Source organism: Fusarium odoratissimum (genome assembly GCF_000260195.1).
Source record: "Fusarium odoratissimum NRRL 54006 unplaced genomic scaffold supercont1.12, whole genome shotgun sequence".
Classification (NCBI taxonomy): domain Eukaryota; kingdom Fungi; phylum Ascomycota; class Sordariomycetes; order Hypocreales; family Nectriaceae; genus Fusarium; species Fusarium odoratissimum.
Genome location: NW_022158698.1, coordinates 172,697 through 191,343, shown reverse-complemented (window position 1 = coordinate 191,343; position 18,647 = coordinate 172,697). Strand labels below are relative to the sequence as shown.

At 48.8% G+C, this 18,647-nt stretch overlaps 6 protein-coding genes across 6 annotated transcripts; 4 read left to right on the top strand and 2 right to left on the bottom strand.

Annotated features, from left to right (window-relative positions):
- Positions 1–759: 759 nt before the first annotated feature.
- Positions 760–897, bottom strand: FOIG_08036 (uncharacterized protein; the record flags this gene model as incomplete). The annotated part of the gene is made up of 1 exon (XM_031207859.1): positions 760–897. The coding sequence occupies one exon, from the start codon at positions 895–897 to the stop codon at positions 760–762; it is 138 nt and encodes a 45-aa protein (XP_031061993.1).
- Positions 898–4,070: 3,173 nt separating this feature from the next.
- FOIG_08035 (uncharacterized protein) lies at positions 4,071–4,229 on the top strand (the record flags this gene model as incomplete). The annotated part of the gene is made up of 1 exon (XM_031207858.1): positions 4,071–4,229. The coding sequence occupies one exon, from the start codon at positions 4,071–4,073 to the stop codon at positions 4,227–4,229; it is 159 nt and encodes a 52-aa protein (XP_031061992.1).
- A 958-nt stretch (positions 4,230–5,187) lies between these two features.
- On the top strand, positions 5,188–5,739 carry FOIG_08034 (uncharacterized protein; the record flags this gene model as incomplete). Its single annotated transcript, XM_031207857.1, has 1 exon — positions 5,188–5,739. One exon carries the CDS (start codon positions 5,188–5,190, stop codon positions 5,737–5,739), a length of 552 nt encoding a protein of 183 aa, XP_031061991.1.
- A 1,091-nt stretch (positions 5,740–6,830) lies between these two features.
- On the bottom strand, positions 6,831–9,116 carry FOIG_08033 (uncharacterized protein). Its single transcript, XM_031207856.1, has 2 exons — positions 8,950–9,116; positions 6,831–8,876 (listed from the first exon to the last, which is right to left on the bottom strand). Exons 1-2 carry the CDS (start codon positions 8,962–8,964, stop codon positions 7,773–7,775), a joined length of 1,119 nt encoding a protein of 372 aa, XP_031061990.1. The 5' UTR covers positions 8,965–9,116; the 3' UTR covers positions 6,831–7,772.
- A 2,621-nt stretch (positions 9,117–11,737) lies between these two features.
- Positions 11,738–15,568, top strand: FOIG_08032 (uncharacterized protein). Its single transcript, XM_031207855.1, has 2 exons — positions 11,738–12,918; positions 12,967–15,568. Exons 1-2 carry the CDS (start codon positions 12,354–12,356, stop codon positions 15,429–15,431), a joined length of 3,030 nt encoding a protein of 1,009 aa, XP_031061989.1. The 5' UTR covers positions 11,738–12,353; the 3' UTR covers positions 15,432–15,568.
- Positions 15,569–18,290: 2,722 nt separating this feature from the next.
- On the top strand, positions 18,291–18,571 carry FOIG_08031 (uncharacterized protein; the record flags this gene model as incomplete). Its single annotated transcript, XM_031207854.1, has 2 exons — positions 18,291–18,417; positions 18,462–18,571. The coding sequence occupies 2 exons, from the start codon at positions 18,291–18,293 to the stop codon at positions 18,569–18,571; spliced, it is 237 nt and encodes a 78-aa protein (XP_031061988.1).
- Between the last annotated feature and the right edge of the window lie 76 nt (positions 18,572–18,647).

Here is an 18,647-nt window from a genome sequence, read left to right as displayed (position 1 = left end):
TGAATAGCGAATGCTCGCCTGTATATCCGAAAAGGTGCAGCAGATGGGATAGCGTAAAGCTGACCAATGTAGCAGATGATAATAGACAAGACTGTTAGGATAAGTGACCGCCAAACAGCGGCAACAACTCCGACTGCCCATCTTACCGCGGCAACATTACTGGTGTAAATAGACTGCATATGCCTAGGCAAACTTGTTCGAACAAGGTACAGACAGAGGCGAGTTGGTAAAACGGCTGTCATAAAGAACTAGCTTAATTCCTCAGCCATGATTGGCCGCTATACTCTAAAGTTGTTTTACGGCCCTACAGCTAAAAGAGAGACCAACATGCACCAACAAGTTGTTTCGGATGGGAATTGATCGTGGCGATTGAGGGTCTGAACGCAAAGGCATTAAAAACGAAAAACATTCCGTAAGAAACGATACAGCAAAAAGCTCAAGCGCGGCAGGCATAGCGGCAGGGTTATTATTTCACGAGCCCCGGAAAGAAGCCGATTTGGTACGGTACGTTCAACGAAATAACAAGTTGATGAAGCGGCTGTTTGTATTGGTTGTGCTTGGACAATCAGAATCAGGACATGAAATTTAAATGGCTGTTTGAACGGGAGATTTCCAGAGTACCGCCAACAGATGATCGACTGAGCACTAGGTTGATGACAGGGACAGCGGTCAGTTCATTACTGCATCCGGCTGCTATTTCCTACGTATCGTTCCCTGTTCACGAATATCATATTCCATGGATGTCTGGAGTTGAGTTCATTACGATGATCCCCCAGCCTCAGACTCAGAAGCACAGATCAGGACCAGAGTTGTGGTCGGAGGCTCCGGCGAGTTTCCAGTGGCATGATTTCTTGGGCAAGGAACATTAGGGTTTGCAGGATCATGGACTTTTGACATGGTGAAGTTCGCCTAGCGACAATGTTTGAGGTTTAGGGCTGAGTTTCCAGGCGTCTTTTGCAGTGGAGGAGGTTCCATTCGAAAACCTTGCGTAGAGGCCCGGGCGGTTGGTAATAACTATGTGTAAGTCGTATGCACGGGGGAAAGAGACGACAAGAGTGATTGACGCTTCAACTTATTTGAAACCGTGTGCCTTCCATATTTGTTTGTGGTGGCTTGGTTTATTCTCCGAAGCCGCACTTTTATGTCAACACTCTTCAATTTGCTTGTTTTTATTACCTAGTTCTGTCTAGGTACTTAGTTAGTTGTCTCTTGATGAACATCTCTACTGCACTTGGTACCTTTTTCCAAACTCCCTGCTGTGCTGCGTATAGAAGTCCCCTCCAATTACGACACGTCGAATATCTTGCACTAGGATCATTACCCCTTCGGTAAATATCCTATCTTGACATTGGATGAGTATGATTTCTTACCCGCGCCGCGGGGTGGGGTCCGCTTCTTCTTACATCACACTCAGGGATGAATGGATGAATACAAACTCCGAAGACGTGAAAAAAAACAAGAATTCCATGTTGTTGTTTTTTACCGGATCACACCGTTTTTTACTTCTTCTCTTTTTTTTGAGCTGGAGCTTTCAGATCGTGATGGTCAGAAGCAAGACCTACCTGTGACCTCACCAGGCAGTCTCACTATTTCAGAGTAGGCATTTCGCCTCGGCACGGCCGGTGTGCTAACTCTTAGAGTCTAGACCAAGGTTTTGGGTTTATCTGCCGCACTTTCGGTATCGATTCCGTAAGGGCAGTTTTAGAATGCATGCCTCTGGCCTTCAGAAGCTGCCTAGCACCACTTCACGAGCTTTTTTGGCTCCCCTTTTGCGGCTTACGCCCAATCCAATCCAAGACAGTTCACAGTCTTTTTCAGTGCTGCACCCCCCTAGAAGCGGCCCTAGAGGGTAAGGTAGTGGAGGTCTCCACTATGAAATATGATCCTGGCGCTGCTGGGTTGGCCCCGAGAACCAGGACACAGGTGCCCTATGGTTTGATTTGGTGTGCCTCAGCGAAGCCCTGCCATTCCAAATCAGTTGGTTTTTGCTCATGGATTCTTTGAGTCATTCTGCTTCTGCTTCTGCTTCTGCCTTACCCTTAAGTTTGAGGTGTCGTTTAACCTTTAACTTGACCTTACCTTACTCGTATAGGTAGGTACAATATTCTACTGTAGTCTCGCCACACCATACCTTAGATAGATACGGAGTGCCTTAGTTAGTTGCTAAACAGGTTGACTTGCGTTATCTTACCTTGGGGAATTATTCTCCTCATTAATCCGGCATTCCCCTCCTCTGAAATTGTGGTGTCTCTTTTTCTTCCCAATTCCTCTTTTTCTCTCTTTCTGTCTGTTTGAATCTGTTCGGTCGTCCATAACCGACACGCAGTAATTGGCCGCACCTAGCGCGATCAAACAAGGCGACGTACCTGCATCAGTGGATACCTTAAACTCTTGCTGTCCATGTTATCCCCATTCCCAACCCCATTCGATCCTGTCTAATTGAATTTCAATGTGATAGTGGAGGTAAGGTTAGGATCGTATCCTTACCTTGTCATTCGGTCTCGGTACCTGACTGACCTTCCACCACTAACTCACTCATTCACTCACTCACTCACATTTTTTTGCTTGTGCTTCTCGGTCGTTCGCTGCCTACAACCCCCATTTCAGTTGCTGGAACCGATCCCTAGGCTGATTTCCTTAGAAGGCCCCATCTTCCAAGATATACACCCCCCTTCCCTTCCATCTGTTAGTGGAGGGTTTCCCTTCCCTGGGCTTCTCTTTTCCCCCCCTCCCCCTCTTTATTCTTCTCAATCTTCCAGAAGCGTCAAGGACAGGGCATCCTTTACAAAACCCCGTCCGTCTGTACCGTACCGTACCTTTAACGGGGATTGGGGGCACATCTGGGATTTGGGCCGACAGGAGGAGAGAACTATACTTCTGAGTACAGTACGGCATTGCACTGCACTGCCTGTACTACGTACGACTCTACCTACAGTACCTTTAAGGTCCTTACACTCAAGATTCCACATTAACTGTCTTTAATGCCCTGGCATGGGCATGACGGCTCAAGACCAAAAGGACAGTCAGGACAGGATAGGGTCGAGCAAGGGCACGGCCTTCAACATCGTCCCTCCGTCCCTCCGTCCACACATCCATGATTTTGGGACCCGTTGGCGGGTACATTATCGCCAATGTCCCCCGGGAGTCCCTCGTTGTTGTAACATTGAAGCTACTGTACCAGAAGAACGAACCCCCATATCCATACCATACCCATAGTTCACCTACCTTACTTCACATAACCTTGCTCCCTCTCGTCTTTGCTCGCTCGCTCGCTCGCTTTGTCTCCCGTCAATCGTCCGTTTAATCTACTCAATTTGGTGTTGGCACCACCTGTCGGCATTTCCGCCTCGTTGCTCGTGCCTCTTCCGTCGTCTATCTCCCAGGCCCGTTGTTGCAAGCCTCATCCCGGCCCTCCTCATCCCGTCTTCCGTTTGACAGTCCTTGCTTGCAAACGACATCATATCAGAACTCTGATCTTTGTTCTGTACCTTACATTTGAACCGCATTGCATTGCCTTGCCTTACTTGCACTGCAACGACGACTGAGCGTGCAACTGACACCAACACCGAAACTCTGTCACTTCGCCTGATCCTCGCTCCCGTTCCCAAGTATAAAGACCTGTGGCCCTCCTCCCTCACTCAGCTGCTGATGAATCACGACGTCTTCCACAACAACTCTGACACATTGCCTACTCTACTACTTCAACTCTCACCTTTTACACCCATAAAAGGACAGCTCTCATCCTGTTGTTGCACTGCATTATCAACATCTCACCGCACTCCGCCTTGAAAGCCCTGACGCTTCATACAACAGCTATCGTGTAAGTCCAAGGAAGAGCGGGCATGAGGTTGCGTTCTACATACCGCATCTTACATATCTGCTTACAACTTACATACAGCCCATTTTGGGTTGTCTGTCTCATGTATGCATGTAAGGCTAATATTGTATTCCCTCAGGAACATAGCCGCATCCAATCAGGCCATCAAATCTTGTGAGAGGGTTCAAGAGACTCTCGACAGCATCTACACCTCTACTGTACCACCCACAACACCGCCACAATTCCCGACAAAATGGCCAACGCTTGCGCCCACCAGTTCCGAATGATCAAGTCGGACAACACTCTTGTCCAGTGGATCTGCCAGCACTGTCGGTCCGGTCCTCACTGGATGATCTGGGAGTGCACCTATTGCAAGCTTCATCTATGCCGGCCTTGCACGCAGTCTGCTTAAGGGCTTGTGTATACATGCGCAAGTCATTTAATGCCGAGACAGTCTTTGGCAGCCACATGCAAAAATGGGTGTGCAGCTGTTTTGTTGTGCTTTCACTTTTTTCTTCTGCTTCTGCAACCTCACTCGGCACCAACTGATATGGCCTGACTTACAAAATGCGAAAGGCTCAACCCAAGCAGGAAGTGGAAAGCTTCCCCTTCTTGGTCTCGGTGCCGATGCACATTTGCGATCAGAGAAGATGGTCTCAGCATGGGCATTTGATTTGATTGCACTTGGCACAAGTTACTTGCTGCTACGCTACACTACAGTACGCTACGTACTGCGGAACGGCAGCCCGGAGCTGGCTCTGGATGCACGGCTACCGAATCGTCACACACCCCCTCGCGTGCACCCATCACAGCATTTCTTTTCACTTTCAGTTGACACACAACGTCATTTCGACTTATACTCACTGGCTTGAGATTTTCCTATCATGCCCAGTTCAGCTGAGCTGAGCTGGGCCTCGAAGAACAACACATACACACGCATGCATTGGACAAGACATCAACCAACAAACAACTTGGAGTACATTAGGAGCTGATACAGTGACTCAGTCGGGCTGTGTCAGTGTCTCTCCTGGGTATTCGGCCAAACGGTGGTATTTTGGGTGACTTTGACTTTTTTACGCTTCTGCCTCTGATTTCCATGACGGAATAGCGCCCTGCACGTTCCACGTGGGAGATTCCATTCACAGGGACCTGTGGCCCGTTTTCGGAATTGTGCAGCACTAGTCACCCCCTTGGCCCTTGCGACTGGAGCGAAGACCTCTCACTCACTAGCTCACCAAGCTCCAACGCTTCTGTCTCGCCGTCTCGTTCGCTTGTGGCCCTACCCAAGTCGACAACCCAAGCATACAGGCCAGACCAGCCTAACACTCAACGCAACGCAACGATGGGAAGACCGGACTGTTAGACGTGTCATGTTGCTGGAACTCTCCTCCAATCTACAGTCCCAGTTAGGAACTTTCCCTTTTAGGAGATCTGATCTGTTACAGGTGATCCTGACTGGTCTCTTTTGGTGTTATCTCTTTTCTTCATTTCATCTCCTTTCCCCTTTTTCCTTTTCGTTTTCTCTTCCTTGTAATACCTGGCTTGTGGTTCATCGCCTGCATCAAAACGGTGTTTGTTGGAATTTTTTTCTTCTTGCTTCTTTTTCTTACTTTCGGAGGGTTTACCCCACGCTTTGGTCTTCATCTCCTCAACCTCCACTGCCAGAAGCAACTTGGCTGCTGATGGTACTTTTGGGCGGGAGAGAAGTCAAAGGGGAATGTCGTTATGACCTCATCTTATTGGAGCCAACAAAACTTTCCGTTTGGCTCATGGCGCAAGGACAGAAAAACAACGATTTTTATGGATATGGGACTGGTGTTTTTTTAGGGTCGGCGCTCGAAATAGACTATGGCTCAAGCCAGACAGATACGGGGCGAACCAGAGGATATCAAGAGGGTGAGAGGAACACACACATCAACTAGTGTATCGCTATCGTCATAAATGAAAACATTCTGTTTCTAGCTTTGACTCCTTCTCTACCACTAAATGCTAGCTAAATGATTGTCATTATCATCATCATCGACGTGGTGGATGTGAAACTGAATCATGAACAAGACCTTGATTAGTAGTAGTATCATTACCTCAGTGGGAGTCTTCCCCAGTCTTTTCATCTTATACAAGAAGCCTAGCAATCGATCTAATGAGCCTTGATTGGCCCGGAGTTTACGAGTAAGTTCACGACGTTAGGTACAGTAGCTGCTGACTAGTGAGCATGAGCGGTACCTGCCTTCTCATCCCCAGCCCCAAGGACCAGAACTTGAGGTGAGAGGTGAGGTGGACATTGGACAGTGAGGAAAGAGGCCCAAGTCCTGTAATCTCCCCTCCCACCTACGGCATTGGCTGCCCTTTCCTCTTCTATCGTCCGCCTCGGTTCTCGTATTGAGTCCCTGCCTTCTTTCAGTGCACCATCGTGTAGATCTCTTGTCTCATCTCATCACGATCCTACCTTTTCAATATTTCTCATTACCACATCACTTTAAACTTTTCTCTCCTCTCTTAGCACCTCGCTTGGATGCTTACTTCACTTTACTTCCCTTCCCCGAGCCGTCTTTGACTGGACTGGACTAGGTTGCGCGGGTCAAATGCGAGAGCCTTGCTCATGGGCAACCAACTTCCATTACCAGACACAAGCTGACGTGGAATAATGCGCATCATCTTCTCCTGGGAAACATCCGGATGGCTGAGGCAGTCTTGTGGAGCGTCGCAGTCTGTGTCTGTGCCATGGCGTAGCGAAGGAAAAGAAGCTACCTACTTCACTCTGAGGGAGCACCGGCACCGAGATCGTTGACAGAGCTAGCTATGGATACCTTTTAACGCGGATGATGCTATTCTAGGCTTCACGCCGCCCCCAGTCTGATCGGCGTTCTTAGCGGCCCGCCAAAAAGACCAATCTTCACCAGAAGCCTTCCAGAACAACTTAGAAGCTGTCTCGTATTGTTTCCACTCTGCACACGGTGCACACGCGAACCCAGGTCCTCAGCTTGACGCTTCCAACGGTGAAGAGCAACGTCGACACGCGAACCAGGGGTTTTCCAAATTACCGAAACACACCAATGCCTGATGTAGACGCTTACAGCCTCGCAAATGTTTCAATAACGTGTATGATACACAACCACCATATAAACTTTGGTATTCAATCAAGGCTCGTTTCTACGGAACTATCTTGAGTCATGCCGACAACCTTAACAACTATCACGAGGCACGACACCCCCCCCCCATGTTTAACGGATCCGACATCTCGCCCGCCAGGCCGACACGGTCCCATCGGGGAACGTACCCGGAGCTTTTGAGGTGCTTTGCGAGCTGTCTGAGCATACATGATAGTATCACTGTTGTTGATTCAGTCTTTCGCCTCGCTCATTGGTCCGTTGGTTGTTCGCTTAAAGACTGGCTGAACTCTTTTGCCCTGTCTTGCTTTGTTTCAAAACTCACAAGCATCAGTTGACGAGCTCTTCGACCATGCACATTCATGTCACTTAACGATCGGGGTGGCAGGGCCTGCCATGCTCCTCAGATTGTGCTAGGGCTTTTGTGTGACCAGTTCGTGTGACGACCTTGTCATACTTCGGCAAATCATTAGAATGCACGGGTTGATGGAACGTTTCCAGATGCTCGGACAAGAAGTTGTCAGTTGCGTGTGACTACTCGCCTCCGGCCCTTTACGGACACTGCCATGCCGAAGAGAGACCGCTCCGTCTCGGCGTCGGAGGTAAATGGCTGACCCCAGTCCCCACCCCTCCGGCCTCCCGCACCGAGATATGGCGGACGGACACTGGGCGTTTGCGGCCGGACACAAAGCTGCTTTGGGTCACATCTGCTCTTACGAGCTGCCTTCTTTGCAAGATTGTGCATATTCAAAGACATTGGCCGGTAGTTTGAGGGCGGTTCGCTGAGGCAACCTTGCTGCACTTGTCACTCTTTCTGGCACCTTGATCGAAGAAAGAGGTATGTTTATTCAGGCAAGTAAAAGCCAACACGGTAGCAGGCCCAGCAGAGCCGCAGCCGTCAGCCAGAATGAGAGAACTATGGGTATGCTCGACCTCGTGTCTGAGGAAGACTGGTAGTATTTTGCGATTTTGGGATCCGCCAACGCCCAATCCCATACAGTACGCTCAGCGCTTCTCTTGGTCACCTCCACACTGTCACCAATGGATATGATCGTATCGCCGCCAGGGTTACTGGTGAGAAACCCGTATCTGCCGAAAACTGGAGAATACTTTGATCCAGTATCGACTCTTCGGTCAGACATGAGCTTCTTGAGTACCGTGCCACGCTCCCCTTTTGCTGCACGGCCAGTGGAGTAGTCAACGTTGAGCGAAGTGCATCGTCCGCACATCTTGGTGAGAGCTACTTGATGAGCCCCATTAATGGTCAGCTGTGCCCAAAAGTCCTCATCCCATGCGGTTTCGCCATCCAGAACAATGTTGGGTCGCATAGCCTTCATGTCAACGTCGCATGTCGATAGCCGGGCTTTGACGTTGCTGAGAGATTCTTCTGTGGTGAACAGATAGGGCGCACAATCAGTAAAGGTAATCCAATCATCCTCAGTGGCTTTCTTCCCTAAAAGGTGGTTGAGAAGCAACATTGGCCATGGCGGAGGAGTAGCCTGAGCCTTGGGAGAGAATGTTCCCAGCACAGGGCGTCGACCATCGCCAATGAAGACGAGAGCTGTGTCGAAACCAAAGCAAGCGGTGAACCATGCATCATATTTGGGTCCCATGCGGTATGCAATAACACGACTTTGATGTAGGCTGACGTCGGCCTTGCTCAATTCATTAATATCCGGTTCAATTGGGACTTCAAGGACAGTGTCCTGCTCTGGTTTCCACGGCACAAGTGGTACTTCTGGAATCAGGTACTTGACCCGGATCTTGTCGCCAACGACTTCTTGTGCGAAAAGACTGCATTCTGGGTGACCGGACAATTGGATCTTGCTGAAGTCGCCCGACTTCTCAATCTTGTAAAGCATGAAACGACGGTCATATTGAAGCCCTTGTGGGCCTAGTTTGGCCGACTGGACTTGAATGCCTCGAAGTCCTTTGATAGGATAGTACCAAAGCTATCATGGGCTGTCAGCAAAAGTCCAGGACCTCTCACAGAGATTGGCATGAGTGAAGCTTGATCGGACTTACCTGAGTGACCTTCATTATTTCTTGATGTGTTGTTTGACAGCCTGTCAACAGGACAAAGCAACAATGTTTATGATGTGAAAGGTAGAACTGGATTGCTAATCAGGTACGAACCCCTCGTTGACTAGGTGGGCAAGCCATAGCCGACTCAAGCACTAACCCAAGGTACCTAATTCCTGTTAGTTTTGAGGAGGTGACGCAGGCAATTGAGATAACATGGCATTCGGCTCCAGCTACCGAAGATCTCACACCGCATCTACTCATACGTCCAATCACAAACTATTGATTGCAATACAGTCTTGGTTTTCAATCTCAGCTGAAGTAACCCAACAAGACTCATTGTGAGTTCTTATTTGTCTCTTTACGAACTCTGTCTTTCATTATTTGTTTCTGTTGCCTCGGTCCCGAGTTCGGTAGACCTCCACTGTCGGAACCCCCCCCCCCCCCCCGCTGTGTTCCGTAACAGACCTCACAAGACATGAAAGGCAACAGCCATACAAATGATTCATCATATCATTATCTCCTCCTTTCTCGTTTGATTGAGTAACTTGTAAGCGAACTCGGGCAGCTGATGCGTGTAATTGACAAGTCTTGAGCCCTTCAGAGTCGGAGTGGCTGGCGGTATAGTTCAAGGGCGTCGTTGACATGGCCCTCCACTTTCCGGCATGTGCAATGAGACATCACAGAGGTAGAGAGAAGAAGTGTAAGGACAGATTGATTGTCACTCAATTCTATATTCATCAATGTCTGCTCTAAAGCCCAGAGATGGAGCTGAATCTTGGCCTAGTATATGACAGAGTTATGAATAGAGAGATCTCTGTTCTTATCTTCCGTGGGCCTTATTAGGATCCATATTCGATGTAGCTGCACTGGAGGCTCCTGTGACTTCAATATTTATATGGTGCTCTCGTGCTTTGACGACTTAGCCAGTGAGTCTATTTTATCCTTTCATGACTCAGATGGTTCACCACCTTGATTCGAGTGTCGTTGTTACTGCACCGGCAGATAGAAAGACCTTGGGATGACAGTCAGATTTCGGGGACCTCAACTTCTGCACGTGAGATAAAGAGAATTTCTTTTACACTTTTATCAAAGCAATTGCTTCATCTGACAGATTAAAATGGGATACTTCCTTCTCTCTCCAAGAGCCCACCAGTTTCTGACATCATAGAACCATCCTCCGTCTTGGATTTGTATGGCTTTATGCGGCTTTGTTACCCTGGACTCACAACACACCGTTTCCGACGAATGTCCCCTGCTGGATACCTGATCTGAATCCTGTTATAAGTGACCGTCCGGCGCTCTGTTTCTTCGGGGCTGCATACACGGTGAGCATCAACTTCTCGACTTCTTGTCTTCTCAATGATAATTTCGGTTCAATACTCTTGAACACAACCATAGATCAAGTCGATCACTGGGCCCGCTCGAATAGCCTTGATCGTAATGACAATCGAGAGACTTCTCTCACAGTCGCTATCGGCATGGCTTATTCTCCTTGTTCTTCATTCCATGACCCGAGAAACTTTTGACAGTTTCCCTTCCATGTCCAGCAGGATCATGAGCCAAGCTCAATATCCATTTTGAAGATATGAGTCAAATACACGGCAATACTTAATGGAATAGTTTCCTTCACAAACATTGGTTTCAACCGTTTGCGCAGGATCATAGGACATGCCCTGTTGGTACTGTGATACACTTGCCATCACAGGTTGTTGCAGTTCTCTTGTGAATCAGCGTGTCTTCATCAAGTCAGCAATGCAGAATCGTGGAGGAAGTTGACACCACCTGCCAGACGCTCGATTTGTCTTTCGTTTCTCGGGGTTCATTTAACAGATACTGGAGACCCATATTCTAGTGTATGATCTTGAATATCGTTGGGCCTCCAGTTCCAGCATTGTCAAAGTAAGATACCTGACACTGGACCTTAGGGTAAGCTCAGTACTGATGAGGTCATGTAGTTGTATTATGAAATCGCCTCCGGTTCAACACCAATAACACGAAGGAGATATTTTCAACACGTTGATGCGACAAGACCAATATGCCTTGGTAGTATGCGTACAGCTTTCTAACACATAGGAAGAGGCGCAAGGAGAATACGTAAACCCAACCACTGCATCCAGTCTCGGATTGGCGAGCTGAGCTGCATATTCTTGCCTCTTTTAAAGATCGGCACTCAAGGTAACATGAGTGCTGACATGACGGTATCATCGCGTCTGGTCGGACCCGAAAAGCGAAGCACATGCCGCGAGCCTCGAGGAAGGATTCATCGTTATAGCTGACACTGCCACGAAGACTCCATGATAGCAATATTTTTTTGGTCCGTGTCAGAATGGAATTTGTCTAAGGTTTCATCGATTAATAGCTCCCATGGACGTTAAAATAAGATGTGGATATTGGGTGAATAAGATCGCGCAGCTAACAAATCCAGCCAAGCATCATCTCACGGCTCGACGCCATTGCTGACATCTATATTCCTAGCCAGGAGAGTGGCGCCGTAGCGCGAGATGAGGCCCTATTAAGCCATTTCCTTGAAACACCAGTTGTTCAGTGAGATGGTCATCCCGTAGAGGACTTCAGTCTCGAGCAAGTCAGGTCAGCCCTACGTGTCTTCCCTTCATATCGAAATTCGTTTTCGCTAAGCCTTAGCTCCCCACAACTCAGAGCTGAGCAAGGTGCAAATGCGCCTCGACCTAGGCTTTATCTGGTTCGACGAGGCGCTGACGACCCGCAGGAGCTGCCGCCTCTGATGTAACAGACCCTGGCCTTGTCCTTGTTGTTGAGGCATTGGCTGCTGGCATCGGCAATATGGAGAAAAAGAAAAGAGGCTGACAGCATTTCTTGGCGTTCCATCACTAAAGAACCTGGAATACAGATCAAGACATATCATTCAGCACGACGTCGCCTTATCACAAGATTATGGCCTCTTTCTCGTATTGCTGCTCTGGCCAATGGCGAGATAATCGCTCCGAGTCTTCGCTCACAAGTGACCGTAAACATTGCAACATCTTGAAACCCTAGGAGGATTCTCGAGCACCGCCTTTTGGGAATGGATGATCCAACCCTGTGCATCCTTCGCGGAGACTAAAATCTGACAAGCACTGCCCAAGGTCCATCGCATGAGTCTCATTCAGGCTCCTTGAATGGTAGATCCCAAGTCCGAACCCTGGGCTCGGAATCCCGTATGGATCTCAGGCAATGAATTTCATTTTTTCTTCCTCATTCAGGTTGTAGGATCACAAAGTCCCAGCCGGCTTATAAGATGGAGTACATGCCGCCTTGTTGGCTTGACATGATGAGCGTTGCTGTTGTTGTTCCTCGTCCTTTCCCACGAGGATATAAGTGAAAAACAGAGAGTCAAAGTTGTCAATAACCTCTCTACCTTTTTGAGCAACAAGTGATACGCCACAATGTCGCTTTCAAGCTATGGCGTCGATGACGCTAAGTTACCACAACAACCTTTCCTTCCAGGTGCCAAGCCCGATACACCAAGCTTCCTCGACACAACTGCATGTCTTTGCGCTCTTCGTGCGCTACCTGGACTCGATAAGCTCGCCGAAGCCGGAGCAAATTTCGATAACGGCCAAGCAGCATGGCAATGCATTGGAAACCAAACACAAGGTGTATACAACATCACAAGCGGAAAATGGTACAAGGCCAAGAATCCCCAGGGTTCGCTTGATCTGCCCATGGAAGACAATTCCAACCCTCCTGTCGGAGGTGATCTCGTATGGGACTCCAAGAGCCGTTCTCTTAAGCCATTGAAGGACAAGAACACACTCACTGTTTACGACCGAGACTGCACTGGCACCAACCGATCGAGCTTCTCGACCAGTTTCTACAGAACCACATATCAGCTTCTTAACGATAGGCTTCCTATTGATGCTGCACCCTGCTGGAGGCCTGGTGCCCTTCCTCTGCAGCTGCAGAACGTGTCTTCCTGGCAGAAGTATGGCTGTAAAGAAGGGTTTCTTTGTAAGTTCACTGGCTGGGTTGCGTGAAATCGAAGTTGACGTTTTACAGGCCAGAACAACACCATCAATTCACTCCCTCAATCATGTCCTCCTCTTGAGAAGTGCACAGTTGCACGTCTCTCAGGCATGACTTGCTCATTGAACGGAACAAACGTGGGGATGGGGGTTTTCGAGCCCATTATCTGCCAGGCGGGCCACTATTGCCCTTTGGAGGATAAGGGCATGAAGAAGATTAGATGCCCTGCCGGTTCATATTGCCAGCCTGGTGCTTCGACTCCAACACCATGCCTATCTGGCAGCAGGTGTCCGGAGGGTGCCTCCTTTGAGAGGTATCTGATTCCTGTAGGCGTTCTAGTCATCATCGATTTCCTCCTCCTTGTTGGTATGTTCGTCTTGATGTTCCGTTCACGCTGGCAGAGAACATCCAAGGCCCATGCTGGTGCTCTGAAGAGACACAAGACCATGAGGGCCGTCAAAGCGACAATCACTGGACGTGGATACAAGGAGTTGCCCGAAGATCAAGATAATGAGATGGCTCCAATGCAGCCTGGCTACAGTCCTTATTCACCATATGGACAAGATTTCCGAGAGGGGCGCACCCGGACTGGTTTTGAGGCTGCTCTCTCGCGGAACAGCGTCTACAGCTCGGAACAAGAGCAGAAAGAAATGGAGGCCAACCCACAGCTCAAAGCTTTTGTTGAATCAATGCGACGAGCAGCTGAGGCAACCAACTTCGGCCTCTCCTTCAGATACTCCGACCTTGTCTTTCATCCAAAAAAGAGCCCAAGGCCCATCCTTCAGAACGTCACAGGCTCTATTGAGCAAGGACAGCTTGTTGCTGTCATGGGTGGCTCAGGAGCTGGTAAATCGACCTTTGTCAATGTTTTGATGGGCAAAACGAGCAATACTGGTGGTATCGTTGCGGTCAACAATACTCCAGGCAAGATGAAGCAGTACAAGAAGTTGACAGGCTATGTGCCTCAGGATGATATCGTGTTACCTGAGCTGACGGTCTACGAGAACATTGTGCACTCGGCACGTATTCGACTTCCTCGTAACTGGAGCAAGAAAGATGTCGAAGCTCATGTTGAGTCTGTCATTGACTGTCTAGAGCTTTCGCACGTGCGAGATTCTCGGGTCGGTAGCGTGGGCAAGCCTGTCATCAGTGGTGGTCAGAGAAAGCGAGTTAGTATCGGCATGGAATTGGCAGCTGCCCCAATGGCTATTTTCCTTGATGAGCCAACCAGTGGTTTGGATGCTACCGCAGCATCATCCATCATGCGCACTCTCAAAGCTATCGCAAGACTCGGCATCTCCATCATTGTCATCATTCACCAGCCGCGAACTGAAATTTTCGACCTGTTTGATAATCTCATCCTGCTTGGTAACGGACAGACCATTTATGAAGGCCCTCAAATGGAGTCACAGACATATTTCGAGAGCATGGGCTTCCAATTCCCAGAGCACAGCAACCATGCAGATGTAATTACCGACATCATCACCGGTAACGGTCGGGAATACAACAGTGCCGGTGATGTTTCCAAGGAAGCACTCATCTCGCACTGGGCTAAGATGCGCCAGAGCAAATCGGAAGAAGCTTACGAACGCAGAAGTGTCAGGTCCACGATGCTGGGCGATACAGGGATGCGCCAGGCGCTCAAGAAGCGTGGTGCTCCCTATATCAAACAAGGATGGCTCTGCCTCTGCCGTGCAATGCTTCAGCAATATCGCGCGAGGGCTGCTCTGTTTGCCGAGATGGGACTTGCTGTTCTCGCAGGTGCCCTGCTTGGTCTCGCCAATAACCCCAAGAACGGTATTATGTTTGTCGGTCTATTCCACGAGCCCTATGAGGTCTTATCGACAGCTATCGACTTCTTCTCTGCACCTCAGTTCGCACTTCTTATTGCCATTGCTATTGGCCTTGTTGCGGGTGCCCCTGGAGTCAAGCTCTTCTCCGAAGAGACACTCTTGTACAGGCGAGAGGCTGAAGCAGGCCATTCCCGACTGGCTTACTTCCTTGCCAAGGTTATTTCTGTCTTTCCCCGCATGGCACTCGGTTGCATGCACTTCACCGTGCCCTTGTTCTTGTTGTCTGTGCCCATCATCGACTGGGGTCTTGCATTCCTCACAAATTTGCTGTACTTCTACTGCATTTATGGCCTTGCAAGTATCGTAAGCATGGTCGTTCGACGTGAAGATGCGCCACTATTTGCTACCATGATTGCCCTCATCACTGGTATTCTCTCTGGTTCCGCGCCTCCATTGGCATCTGTTAAGGATTGGCATATGGAGTGGCTGTGGCGAGCATCTCCTGCTACATGGTTGGCGGAACTGTACTTTGGGCAGCTTGTGGCACCTTTTGCATACCTCTTTCAGGTCGATATTGCAGCTGAGGCGACTGGATATCATCTTGACCGCAAGTGGCTCAACATTGGCGTTTTGGTCGCAATCGGAACTGCTTATAGATTGATTGCCTTTGCTGGCATGGTACTGGGACATCGATTGAGAAGATGATAGGCTGCGGTAGCTTCCTGGTATGGGTGTTTACACGAAGAAGAATTTATGTTTGATGTAAAGTGATGAAAGAAAATTTTAGTTTAATTCATCTTTCTTCTTAGTCTCGCCTGATATGCTTGACAAGACTTTCCAGCAGGAACAGCCAGCTGGCAGCGAAGCTTCTTTCCGTTACAATAAAACTGCAGGAGGGAAGGTACTCGCCCGATCCTGTTATTCGTACTGTCCGTCATTGAAACAGATTAATTTTGCCTGAATGCCTACCTAGGTACCTATTCTCTCGCGATTTTTAGTATCAACATGATCCCACAAAGTTTCGATCGGCCTTTGCAATAAGCATCTTCAACTGGCGGAAGATCACGTTTGCTCGCAAGGGTCTTTTACAGTTTCAGGGTCTTTTTTCTTACAGCATCCCTGCGAATTCTACAGCAACAACGTTGTGGTTCGTTGCAACGAGGAGGGGCTGGATCGACCCTCGTCAAACACGTTGACGGACATGAGTGTTTCGAGTTGTGCTCCGTGCTCCATAAGAGTTTCACTGTCGTGCGTTTCATGGCGGTTTCTTGGAAGTTTTAAGCATGGACCTATTAAATATTGACTGGGAAACAACCGAAAAAGTCGTATTTTGCACCCTGCAGAGAACAGGATGAGCACAGTCAACCAAAAAGTTTCAATCGCGAAAACGGGCGTCATGTTCCCAATGACGAGAACATCAACGACCAACGTCAACGAAGTCGTTGAGCCGCGTACTGTGCTAGAGCCAGTACGGCAAGTGGGAGAGAACGATAACTATTCATACCTTCTAAGTTACTATCACATACTTTCATGCGGCTAAAACCACAAACTTCGGCCAAAGGATTCCGAGCAAATCGGTTACCGTTGGTAACTACGAAGGATTCGCGTTCTCAGGCGGCGTTGATGAATTCATCCTTGGTTGTTCCCCCACACATCCGTCGCTTAGGTGGTAGATGCTTGTCACAAATGGTTTCCTTCCCCTCTGTGCGTTATGGCTGGCTGGCGCGTCAACAACTTTGCAACCAGGGATATGCTGGATACGTCAGCAGTGGAGTTGATCCAACATAGAGATTACCACTTTGAACACGTTTGAACATCCTCCGACGTTGTTTCTTGCTTCAAACTGTCACGTCAAGGACGATCAACTCTTGCTGCAACCACCGAGATGTTGATAGCCGAACCAAGCGACATATATCGTGTCAACCTGAACTATTGGATTGGCCGGTTACTCCTCAAATGACTATTGCCGCATGAGAGAGATGGCGTCAAGACAACGGCGCCGGCACGGTTAGTGCGATGAGGAGACACCGTTGTCGCTGGTCTAGACTATTCAGCTCTTGGGAACAGATTTCACTGGCCCCTGACGATCCAGATGTAAAGGCCGCTACGGAACATGTCGTGTTCAAACCGGGTGCCAAGCGGCGATTTACTATCTGTCCTCTGTATGAAAGTTTGACCTGTACATCAATGATATCGATATCGCCCGATTGTCAAAAGCTTCAAGCACATGAAGGTTGCAGATGTTGGTTTTAGAGCCAACGCAGGCGGGCTATCAGTGTGTCCACTCACACCTTGAAATCATGCCTTACTCGGCTGCGTTATAACTTGCCCCGGAGCCAGGTGAGCCCTTTATTTCAAATCGAACAGCTGGGGCCCAAGCATGGTCAAGGCAGGATCAAATCAAATTTAATTGACTGGCCGTCGCGTGCTCGTGGAATTTCGATTTCGCATGGGCCAACCTGAACGTTATGAGACTACAGGGCACCAACAATAAACTAACATGCTCTGGGCCGCTGGTCGTCTCGGCTCCCCGCTTCTAGTCGTTTGTTGCTGGGACCCAAGTGGAGATGAGGGGCTGAAGGCTGAAATGCCCCCTGTTGTGTCATTCAACAAAAAGACGAGACGAGAGACAACGCCTCTGATGAGGTTGTTTACTGACGATTAGCTACATTGGGAGGGGAAGTGTGAAGCTCTGAACTTGGAACATGACGGTACGACCAAGAGACAAGATATACTTTTTATGATTGGATGAGATGTTGAAGATAAGGCAAAAGAGGGGTGCATAGGTATCATTATCAAAGTGAAGATACTGTGACGGAACCACAGCACATATGTGCGTTGCAGCAAGTGCACCACTACACCGAATCCTTCTCAAGAGTCCAGGCCAACGATGATTGATATCGCTCGACGAGATAGCGTATCTTGTCACGCAACCATGACCGACATCAACACCACCACTACCACATGTGCAAACCCGCCTGGAATCAGCTACTAGTGATTCCACCATCCCGCATCCACGCTAGAGAGAACAAAGCAGACCATTTATCTGTCTAAACTCGCGAGATACAGACACACACGAGAGAAATAGAGGCACAAAGGCGCCAACCAACGAGTTCAGGGATGAGCCAAGGGCCCAGGGATCCGGCCTCGACGCCGTGACAGCGCCGCACTATGCAAGGATCTTAATGCAGAGTGTGTCGCATTCGAAAAAGAAAAAGACGCTACGGCCACCAGAGCGTCGGGTCGTTCCCAAGCCTATTTTTCGACTTGCAGGAGCTGACGACCCTACCCTTCTCGAAACTTTGAAATCTCTTCCTCTTCCCCCGGACTCGTCTCGATCTATTTCTCTCCCGTCTCCCTCTTCCTCCCTCGACCTATTGTTTGTTAAACATAATCACATCTCGACTTTATAATCATACTATTATATTATACCCTTATTGTCTTCCCCAGTCCACTTTGTTTCTGAAGGCTGGCTTCCTTCCATCATCTTTGACTGCTCTTATCTTATTCTTCCTTTCTACCTCCAGTACCTATCTAAGGTAGTCTAATACGCCATTTCTCACTATGGCCACCTACACCACCATGGAAGGTCCTCAGCATATTGCTATTCGAGAGCTTGATCTGAGGGCCTGCCACCCAAGCACGGTTGTCGATAGAGTTGGTGCTGTTCCAGTTTTGAAGACAAGTGCTGGTAAGTTTCTCTGATTTCTCATCATTTTCTCTTTGTTCTTTCAGGGCCTTGTCCTGGTGTAAGAGCCCCCTGTCGCCCGGTTACTATGGCCACCACCAAAGACTACCCTGGTCACAACCTTGAGCACACGACAGTTCGTATAGGCCTGACTTGATGGTCACGAACTCGACGTTCAAGCGCTGGAGCTATTCATTCTGTAGCTTCAGCAAGCTCTAGACACGATGGATTGT